The 11,049-nt window shown below is 32.4% G+C and overlaps 2 protein-coding genes across 2 annotated transcripts; both read right to left on the bottom strand.

Moving 5' to 3' along the window:
* Positions 1-7,892: 7,892 nt before the first annotated feature.
* Positions 7,893-10,771, bottom strand: LOC116340732 (ubiquitin-40S ribosomal protein S27a). The gene is made up of 3 exons (XM_031767369.1): positions 10,685-10,771; positions 8,280-8,622; positions 7,893-8,131 (listed from the first exon to the last, which is right to left on the bottom strand). The coding sequence occupies exons 2-3, from the start codon at positions 8,598-8,600 to the stop codon at positions 7,982-7,984; spliced, it is 471 nt and encodes a 156-aa protein (XP_031623229.1). The 5' UTR covers positions 8,601-8,622; positions 10,685-10,771; the 3' UTR covers positions 7,893-7,981.
* Positions 8,820-10,772, bottom strand: LOC116340731 (ribosome biogenesis protein NSA2 homolog). Its single transcript, XM_031767368.1, has 2 exons — positions 10,685-10,772; positions 8,820-9,757 (listed from the first exon to the last, which is right to left on the bottom strand). The coding sequence occupies exon 2, from the start codon at positions 9,710-9,712 to the stop codon at positions 8,933-8,935; it is 780 nt and encodes a 259-aa protein (XP_031623228.1). The 5' UTR covers positions 9,713-9,757; positions 10,685-10,772; the 3' UTR covers positions 8,820-8,932.
* Between the last annotated feature and the right edge of the window lie 277 nt (positions 10,773-11,049).

The following is an 11,049-nucleotide window of genomic DNA, read 5'->3' as shown; positions in this document are numbered from 1 at the left end:
CACATCTCCTTTTCTTTTCGTTTCGATCTCTTTTGTATTGTTTATCAGCAGTGTCCAGTCATCGACAATAAAATACTTTTAAATGGAAAGAAAATTTATGACTCTTTATGAATCGCTTTATACGGTTGAGAGCCCAGTTCTATTCTTCATCTCAATGGAAACAAATGGGCATGGCGTTTATTTGTTTATTCATCCATATGTGTGTGTATGCATGTTTTCTTAGCGCCAACCACCGAAACACATTTGCTTCACATGTGACCGAAACGGTCAAAATCATGAAAATCAATTAACCGAAAATTGATTATTTTGTCAAGGTATCACCACCGATAGCTTGTTCATTCAACACTCGTCAAATGGTGCATGTCAAATGAAAGACCCATTCAATTCAGTTCTAACAACAAATTTAACAAGAACGAGCACAACCATACGGTGAAAGAACAAATGAATGGACATAAAGGCCACTGCAGCGACAAACGAAAACGAATTAAAAAAAAAAAAAACAACAAAAACCTATCACACACACGATACTATAATGATGACATTCTCTTGATTACTAAATTGATGTAAATGCAACGCCAAGGCGTTTCAAATGTATGTTTTTCATTCAAATTGTGAGACCCTTTTTCGGCTATAGAAACAGTTTAATCGTTAATAAAAAAAAGTCGGAATGAATATAAAAATTAAACGCCAACTGTAATCGGTACAAATGAAAATGGGAGAGAGCGGTGACCAAAGAAAGAGAGAATCATGATGAGAAATATTTATGGATTTGGCATGGTGTTCGGCCAACAAATTTTGTTTGTTTTTACCTTCATTCTTGATTTGTACAATTTAACATGTATTATATGAATTTGCTCATTGTGGATTTTCGAATAAGCCGGTGCGGTGCAAAAGAGGGAATCGACTATTGAGGAAGAGCAGAAAAAAGAAGTCAGTTAAAAAAAGGAGAGAAACAAGAATGAAAACACCGATGCAGTGGAATAAGAATGTAAACGATTTTTTTTTTGCTTTTGTTTCTTATCAGTGCATTCCATCAAAGTTCTTTTTTGTTTGAAAAAAAGAAGAAGAAAAACGAAACGATCCTATGTGCGCACATAACTGACTGTATGTATGAATGGCATCGACTGTATCGTTATATTGAGTTTTTGTCATTAACAAGCGTGTGCGGCAACCTGTGCATGCCAAATAACAACAACAATATCAAACCTATCTCTCTTTTTCGAAATGAAAAAAACTCTCTCAATAAGAGTAACACAAAATGTATAAATATAATGCTCGAACTAAATGAATCTTTGACTGCAAATGGTCAATGCTATACAAAACATATAAACACAAAAAAAACCTATACTCCTCGGTATCGGTCTCTCTTTTTCTCTTTCAATGATATTGATTTCGTACGGCGTTTCCACGTCCATTGTGCATTTATGCTGCTTAATGAAACAGATAAGGAGGAAACGTTTAAAGCTTCAACGAAGAAATATAACACGAGGTATTAAAAAAACGACGAGTAACAGAGAGAAAAAAGCAACAACAACACGACATTTATAAATGTTAAGTTGTGTGCTTGTTGGGTGCCTCTCTTTGATGAACAACGACAACGAAAAACTTCACCAAAATGCGAGAAAGCAAAAACAAAGCGAACAAAAAAATAAAATGCCACCGGGATAGATGAAATATCCATTTCTAATATACGTGTGTAATATCGCATATGTGGCGTTTAGTTAACAGGCGTCTTCTCCTTCAGTATTCTTACGTTTGATCGCTTTTTTCTTATCGCATCGGTATTTATACACATAGATTTTTCTTCGGTTCTAAAATCTATATAGATTTTTCATTAGGCAGATAATTGTTAAACTCTCACAAACTGCAATATATCTTGACGATAACAAGCATTTCTATAACACGTTTAGTGACGCATAAGCAGGTTGAAACGTGTACACACACAAAAAGGAACGAACTATGTGCTGAAATTAGTGCTGCACGGTGCATCAAGCCATGCTGGGCGGCATAGTTTTCCTGTGAAAATACAGAAGAAGAAAACAAAACACGCTCACACACACCAAATCCATACGATAAGTATATAATTGGAAATTGAAAGATCGAAAATCATAAAATAATACGGTTGTCTTTTCTTTCCTCTTTTTTTGTGTGGGTATGTGTGTTCTTCCTTCAGCGCCAGGCTCTCCCGCTCTCTCACATCGTTATGTACATTCGTCGTGTGTGAGTTGTGATTTGGCTGATTGAGATTTTCTTGGAACTCAATTTGTGGTTGAAATTTTACATTTTTGTTCTCCTTGGACAAATATTTTCCTTTCAGAAAAAGAAACAATCGATTGGCTGGCGCTATGTTTCGGCAAGTTGAAAAAAAAAAACAACTGAGAGAAGAATAAAAAAAAATGAAAGACAAAAAAAAATAAACTGAATGAGTCATCCACTTTTTGAAATAATGAATGAACGAGAGATGGATTTTTGAAAAGCTTAAAATCACTTTGCCATTTCAACCGGATGTCAGTGCCGAATGCCTTGAAATACAAAAGACTGATTTTACTCTTACTTAAGTAACAAACCCAATGATTACATTAAAAAACAAATACTAATCCATTTCGGGCTGTCAAAATTTTGGTCATTTTCGGCAGAATGAAATAGTAAACGAAATCAATTTTATTTAATTTGGTAGTTTCATGCAACTTTGTTTCATTCATCAATCATCATTCAATATGTGGCATTTCAATGAATGTAATTTTTTTTCTTTCTTTGAAAGATACAGAGAAAAACAAAAACTAGTTAATCATCGCATTCCCGAGCTCTTATCTCATCGTATCCTCTATTGAACGAGAACAGACTGAATTTCATTTAATGAGATTTCATACGAAAAAAAAAATCCGCTATCTCTATGTGATTGTTTGATGTGCATTAAGATGCCGAGTCTAGTCAATGTAAGTTAAGAAAAATTCATGGCAATTTTTCATGAAAATCAAACTCATCTCTAGAGACATCATTTTTTCTTCAGTTAATCGCAATACTTTCATATTGACCGATTTTATTTTACACAGTATCGATTAAGTCAATGCTATTGTTGTAGTGTCACCAAAATAGTAGAAGGTCGAGACACTGGCATCGAAACACAAAGGTGTCGATTTCTTTTTTTTCACCGACACATATTTCTTCACATTCCGAACTGAAAAACTGTGTTCACAATTTGTATTATTTAGTCACATAAAGTCGATTTATTGAATTTACAGACAAATAATCAATTTTAAAGTTAAATTTTTATTCATTTAAAAATGTGATAATTCGTTCTCTAGCAGGGTCTAAACTGGAATATTTGAATTGCCCCATTCTTACTTTCACATTCAAAAATGATTTTTTAACAAGAAAACCAATATAAAATTTATTTAATTTCAGGTAGGCACAATTTTAAAAATATTTTTCTTTTTTGCATCGAATTTTTTTCTTATTCATTTTTGTTATGCAAATCTTGAAGAATTTTTCGAAAAAAAAGAAACGGATATTAAAATTAATATAATAAATTAAATGGGTTCATCACATCGGTAAAAGGCTGTTAAATTCTTATAAAAAATGTTCAATAAAAAAGGTGACGGCATAGAATTGAGAGATAGGGAGGTAGAGAAATAGAAGCTTGGAATGGAAAGTAGTCGTAATGTGAATATTTGTATACAAATATGAAACAAGCAAAGGTAAACATAAAGCACTCATCTTGTTTTAAATAGATTTGTAAACGATGAACTTGCGATCATTTCAAATACCGCACAAGTTGAATATTCGTGTGTTGTAGCACTCTTTATTTATTTATATTTAGTTTTTTTTTGTTCGTCGCATCCCAATATTCGTTCTTGTTATTTTATCGTTTCTTTGTCTGTCGACGATTTGGCTTGATGGTTGCGCGTACGCTCCGAACGACGGATGAGAATGTTTATGCCATATTTGTGTTGATATGAAATGAGATCATGTGGTTTTTCGGACGGTTGAATTGCCGCTGTTTATAACTTTATTGATCACATTCCAGAGTCCGGCATTCTGTTGCTCGGTTAGCACACAGTGAAAATCAGAAAGATAGACATAAATATATGAACACACGAATAAATCCCCCTCTCGCTCTTTAGCTATACATATTATGTATAAATATTGTGAACAAAGAGAATTGACAGAGCGCACCATATTCTCCATTCTCATTCTTATTTACATATATTGGCTACTTGAGTGTGCTTAGCTTATTATTATACTTTCAACACGAAAAAGAAAAATGAATCGAGAGGTAAAGAGAGAGAGAGAGGAAAAAAATGCATTGAGCGCATTCATGCGCTGCTCTTTTACAAGTTAAAAGAAGCACAGAGTGAAAAAGCACGAACAAAAACAAATAATGGTATTTACACATTTGATTTATGGAATATTTATCTCGTTCAAATAGAAATCGCCGAGATACTTTGATTTTAACGGCCATACTATAGCGACCAGAAAGACAGAGACACAGAGAGAAATCATCGATTGAAATAAAAAATTAAATTGTCATCAGTCAGTTGGTGGTATTTGATACATTTTTTTTCTCTCCCTTTGTTATTATTATTATTAAAAAAATGGTTAATTGATCCATTTTGTTGAAGATGCAATATTAAGCATTGAGATTTGTATCAATAGACAATAAAATTAGATTTTCGTAAGCGATTTATTTGTAGATCGTGATTATGAAATTATGTTCGAAAAGAACTTTTATTGATTTGGATCGGAACGTTAATCACTTAATTACACGAAAGATATTCAGTCAATTTCAAGTATTTCATTGATCGTCAAACCTCGACGCATGTGTGTTGGGCGCACATAAGAGTTTTGCAATAAAAATGTTCATAATTTACAAAATGAAATTTATACTTTTTCAAAATGGTATAAATACACTCGATACAATTCATGCGACTTTAAAAATAGGCACAAAATTACAAATGTAAAAAAACTAAAACTATAAATATCGTTTCAGTTTATTTTAAAAAGGTAGAAAATATATACAACAGAGAAAAAAAATGTTGTAACTTCCATAATTGGAAAGACGTTAATTGAATAATTGCATGCGATCGCATCGCATTTTAATTATGTAATTTTTCCATTAAACGGCAATTAATTAGTTTGTCAACGCTTGTCTTGATGCAAAAAGTTGTAATTGATTTTGACGCTTCATAAGTCAATCTCACAAAAGGTCCCGAATCGACAATGTAATCAATTCGGTGAACGAAACGTCTATTTTACTTACGTTGTACAACAAAACGGCTTTACAATCGTTCCTCCAGTTGCCAAGCTTTAAGGTGGAACATTTTTTAAAATATGGAATCGTCGATGCCAAATCGAAGAACATTAAAATTCATTCAAACGAAAATGTGTGAACGTTACCTTGTACGCATTCATTTGTGTGTGCGCGATAATATCTCGTTGTATTTATTTCGTATTGGTATTTATTTATTTATTTTGCTTGAAGTATTTAAGTGATTCGATCTAATGTGACAAAATATGTGACTTGCTAAATTTGTGCACATTTTTTTTAAAAGTCCATACTAACCGAATGTGCGTCATAATATTTAATTGAAATGAAAAAAAAAATCCAATTTAATTGAAAACCATTAAAAAGACGACAATTCCACGAATTGAATTTTTTTTTCCATCGTTGTGAACGAAACTGTAAAGATGAATGCAATAAATTCGATGTGAATATTGTTGTTAAGTGAAATATTGACCATTTCAAGATCATTTCTCAATTTGGGTAAAGAAACAAAAATTTCCTCTTCTCGTATGGTCAATCTACAATTCTACATAAAAAATTCACAAGAGAGCTGAACTTGAAAGTTCAAAAAATGATAAAATCATATTCGAATCATGAGCTAAGTTGTTCAATTAAAATTTAACCAAAAACGTCCACTAGTGTGTATGGTATTTTAAGCGATGTCGCCATGTAGTCTCATCAATATTTTGAATATTAAAATGAACGGAGCAAACCGGTGTTTATGTGTGCGACGGACGCTGACGAAATAAAAATGCAAAAAAAGACGATTTGAACAAAAGGAAACAAAGGAATAATGACAGTCCCAACGAAAAAAAAATTATGAATAAATTACAATAACAATTCGGTGAAAAAACTATCGATAAAGATAAATCACAGGCATAACCAACTAAATTTTTGCTCAGTTTTCTTTCGGTCGCGCAAACGCTCTTGCTCTCTCTCTATATCGACCGAATTTAATATCAATTCAATGGCACATATATCTTGGGCTTTTATCGTCTTTTTGACATGAAATCGTCGGCAACAATCACTTGTTTACTTCAACGAAATATTTATATTTCTCTTTCGGACATTTTAACTAATATGTATAATATATAAAATTTCAATACATAAATAACATATAGTTTTCGCTATTTTTAATGAATTGAAAAAATCGTTATCTCGTGTGATAACTATTGGCAATCACACGAATTGACTGAATAAAATATACAACAACAACAACAACCTTTAGCTAGAATTTATATATCATTAAAACAAATGAAATATCGTACAACCATTATCATAAATTTTACTCGATTTTACTGGTTTGAAGTGATACAGTGCGAATTCTTAGACAGATGATATTGGCAATTTGTTGCTGCCATTGGGTGATGATGATGGTTGAATGGTGTGTTGGAGGGAGTGAAACTTGATAATTCACACAAATCTGCTGCAATTTATATTTAAATGATTTCAAACGCGGCCAATTAAATGATTACAAATAAAAATATATTCATTAGAATATATCAACATTTTTTCAGATGACTCAATCCAACACAAACATTACTATCTATGATTGCAGTATATCTGTGTTATCGTTATTAAATCAATTTTATTCAAAAGAAATTTTTAATCTCAATAGGTGTTCATTGCGGGCATATATTATAATTTGAATTTTTTGGTAAAAGTATTTCCTGGCATTCACAGGCTGCAAAATTGCTTTCTAACAAGTGCTATGCCAAATACGAGTCAATTCAATTTTCCAAATTAAAATTACTTTCTTTTTTTAAAGTTATTTTACTTTTTCGCACACATTTAAAATATTTATTTTTATCCAGCAAACTTATCAGTAATCACTTTGGGAAAAGTAATCAAAAGTTTTTCGAGCTGAATGTTTGATGCCATCGTCGCATCGAAAAATCCATCTAATTTTCTTGGATTAATTGATAAGATTCAAACTTTCTTATTTCTGAACTATTGAATTTTCTCAACTAAAATTCAAAAATTCGCAGCCATTAATGTGGGATATGTGTTCAAACACACACACTACGATAATTAATAAAGAATATAAATTATACAATCAAATACATTCTATTTTCTGGTACCAATTGTTTGCCGGGTGCTTGAGCTTTGCATTGCAGCTATTCTGGCCGAACATTTTCGTTGCTCTGATGATATTTCAATACCAAAATATATCTACATAAAATAAAACACAATTAGTATTTTGGGACTCACAAAATGTGGGCATCAACAAAATCGTTATTTCATGACAAGTTGAATGAAAAATTATTGTTATTTATTTTCAAGTAGTACAATTTTTTCGTTGTTTTTCACTCACCATAAATTCATGATTTTTCTTAAATACTGGAATTTATTAGGATTTTCTTTCTTTAATTAAAGTACTTAAGTAAATCGAATTCTAATATGTAATTTTTTTGCTACTATGTCATAGATGGTGTTGCTCACCTTAGTCACATATGTATTATTAGCGTATAAACAAACCTGTGTGGTTACCTTTTTATCCGATTTTCAGATTCATATTGTTCATCAACATTTTAAAGTTCAAGCTAAAAATAAAGAATTTAACTTTCAAAAAATCTGCGAAAAAAGAGAGCAAATAAAAGATTTAGCATTTTGATGAATTGGATTGTAATTCCAAACGAATTAAAAAGATTTTATTTTATTTGAAATTATATTCAAATGTTACAATTCCATATTAATTTATTTCTCTTCGTTCTTTGAGAAAACAAATGTGAGCGAGCATTTGCCGCAGTAGTGACGGTCTTCATGTGCAGCCATGAAAACTCCAGCGCCACAGTTTTCGCCTGGGCATTCACGACGCAAGCGGTGGATTTTGCCGTTTTCATCGACCTATGAATTTGAAAGAAGAAAAAAGAGAGAAAAACACAAATGGTATTAGTTGCAATGTAATGACAATGATGTTCAAAAAATATTTGCAAAAACAAGTTAAATTCATTGAAAAACGGCATAGTTTAATATGAAAATAAAAATAACTAACCTTGTAGTATTTCAAGACGGCGAGCTTGACCTTCTTTCTCTTGTGCTTGATCTTTTTTGGTGTTGAGTAATTCTTCTTCTTACGTTTCTTGGCACCACCACGGAGACGGAGCACCAAGTGAAGGGTTGATTCCTTTTGGATGTTGTAGTCGGACAATGTGCGACCATCTTCCAATTGTTTGCCAGCAAAGATCAAACGTTGTTGGTCTGGTGGAATTCCCTCCTTGTCTTGGATTTTGGCCTTAACATTTTCGATAGTATCGGAAGGTTCGACTTCAAGAGTGATAGTCTTGCCCGTGAGGGTCTTAACGAAGATCTGCATGATTGACAACTATTCAATGTGTCTAGAAAAAAAGAGGAGTTGAACGAAACATTTTTTTTTTTTTTTTTGTAAATTTGAATGACATTTTTTTGTGGCGTGCAGATGAGATTTTTTTCCGTCATCCACATTTGAATAGTTTGAAGTATTTCGAAGGAAGTTTAAGGTATGCATAAAAATTGAACAGAAAGTTTTGAGTGTTATATTTAAAATAGTGGAAAATCTTCTTTTTCATTTCAATTATCTCGATTGAAATTGTTTTATTCATTTTATTGTACAAAGAGGTCGGTGTATATCTTAAAACTAGAGAAAATATCAACGAACAAAAGGTTGGCCTAAACAAGAAGAACGGCATTAATGCAACCATCGTTTTCTGGATTGTTTGTGACTTGGGCGTATTTACCCCAAACAACTTTGCCAGTTTGTGTAACCAAACCGAGTTCAGAGATGTTAACTTCGATGACCGTACCCTTTGTGATGACACCCAAACTGGTGAACATCGGTGAGCTTGGATTCTTTTTCACACCAATGATTGGCAGGTGGAATGTGGCTTTCAATTCTGGATGTGTGACATGTGCTTTCTTGAATCGAAGTGCCATCGGACGAATGAAACGTTCGAATTTCGGTGGTTTACGTGTGAAATTGTCACCAACAAATGTGACTTTGGTAACCATACGTTTCCATGCTTTTCGCCTTGTTTTGCCCGATTTTAATACACGGAACACTTCGGCATCGGATTGGGCACGAACTTTTGGAATCGGTACATCCCATTTGCCGGCTTTTTCTTTACGCTTCTGTTTAATCATATTTGATAAAACTTTGGCACTCGATTGAACACCTCTGTCAAGCAAATATGTTGGAATTGCACCATCTTCGACTTTTTCATCTTGTTTCTTGACCTTTTTCTCTTCGTGTGCTTGGATCTTCTTTTTCATTTGAATCTTCTCATTGCGACGCTCTTTGTTGAACAATTTCGCTTTGATACCGCGCAATTTTTGTGCCTTCTTTGCACGTTCACGTGGTGCACGAGCTTCACGTTTACGTTTTCGTTCTTCGTAATCCAACCGTCGACCGTACAATTTACGGTGACGATCCATATACTCATTTTGCGGCATTGTGTCGTGTTTTTGTGTCCGTTTGGCCGATTAGATGAACAATTTCTAGTGTCAGAACAGAGAGGGAGAGAGATAGAAAAAAACAAATGACTTTTAGTACAATTTTAAAATAATGCCATTCACTTCGGGATTGTATTTTCGCTTTTGGAAATTTTCTTTACTTTACTTTAAATTTTTCATAATAAACTAATCGAAATACACTCTCAATTCTACGTTTGATTCACCACGATGTGGGAAATCCGTCTGTGATAATGACATCATTTTTTTAACCATCAACAAAATGTTTCACATGGTCTTGTACTATGCCATTTTGTCGCTTATCTCAAAGCACATGGATAAACTACAACACATTTGCCAAAACATATGTAGCTTGAATTGACCTGAATTAACCAAATCTAGAAATTGCTATCGTTCATCTAATTTCTGAACACAAAAACAAAACGAAAATATAATGAAAATCGATTCATTTTTTGTTCAAATGAAGAGAACACACCGAATTTATCAAGCACAGATTTCCCACAATCGTCGTACGAAACCAAATAAAATTGTGAGGTTATGAACAATTTTGTACACGAAACTAATTTATAATATGGAATGATTTGGGCAATTTAAATGGATTTTTTTATTCGAAAAATTAATTTGTCGCTTAAATTGAAAGTTGCTCACGAAAAAAGGGTTATGAAGTGATAAAATTTTGACGAAAATGACTATAAAAATTCAATTGTGGATACTTGAGATTTTTTCTCACACAGTGAAACCATGCGGTTCACATTCCATATATACTTGGGCCTTAAATTTCAATGTGCACATTTGATTAAAAAAAAATCACGAAAAATATAAATCTATAGAAATTTAATTATATTTCCTTGGAACCGATTGCACACTTAATACTTTTGTTCAATTTTTATGACAAAATTTTGAGAATTTTTTATGTTTTTCTCTGAAAAATTGCAGAGAGTTAAAAACACTCACCTATACGGTCAGAATATCACGACTAAAAAGAACAAGGCCGAATCCGGAAGCAGACATATTGAATACAAATGACATTTCTCGACCCATGCTGTGGAGAGAGTACACGACAAACACACCAAATACAGATGGAGACTTTTTCACTGAATGTTTATAAAAGTGAGAATATTATTTGATGATAAATATTGAACATATTTTTGAATTTCTTCTTTTTTTTCATTTTCGAATTTATAATTTAAATTTTTAATTTATTTTATGAAAATTGAATGAAATGAAACAAAAATAAAAAATGTAAACCGATTTGTCACAATCTCCATAAAACTCTCCATTTCTCCCAAATGAGAAATTCAATCATAACCAAATTTGTA

The sequence above is a fragment of the Contarinia nasturtii genome, unplaced genomic scaffold (assembly GCF_009176525.2).
Source record: "Contarinia nasturtii isolate CC-2019 unplaced genomic scaffold, AAFC_CNas_1.1 Cnas_scaffold_695, whole genome shotgun sequence".
NCBI classification, from domain to species: Eukaryota; Metazoa; Arthropoda; class Insecta; order Diptera; family Cecidomyiidae; genus Contarinia; species Contarinia nasturtii.
Note: the sequence above shows the minus strand (reverse complement) of the source record. Positions and strands in the feature narration are given on the sequence as shown.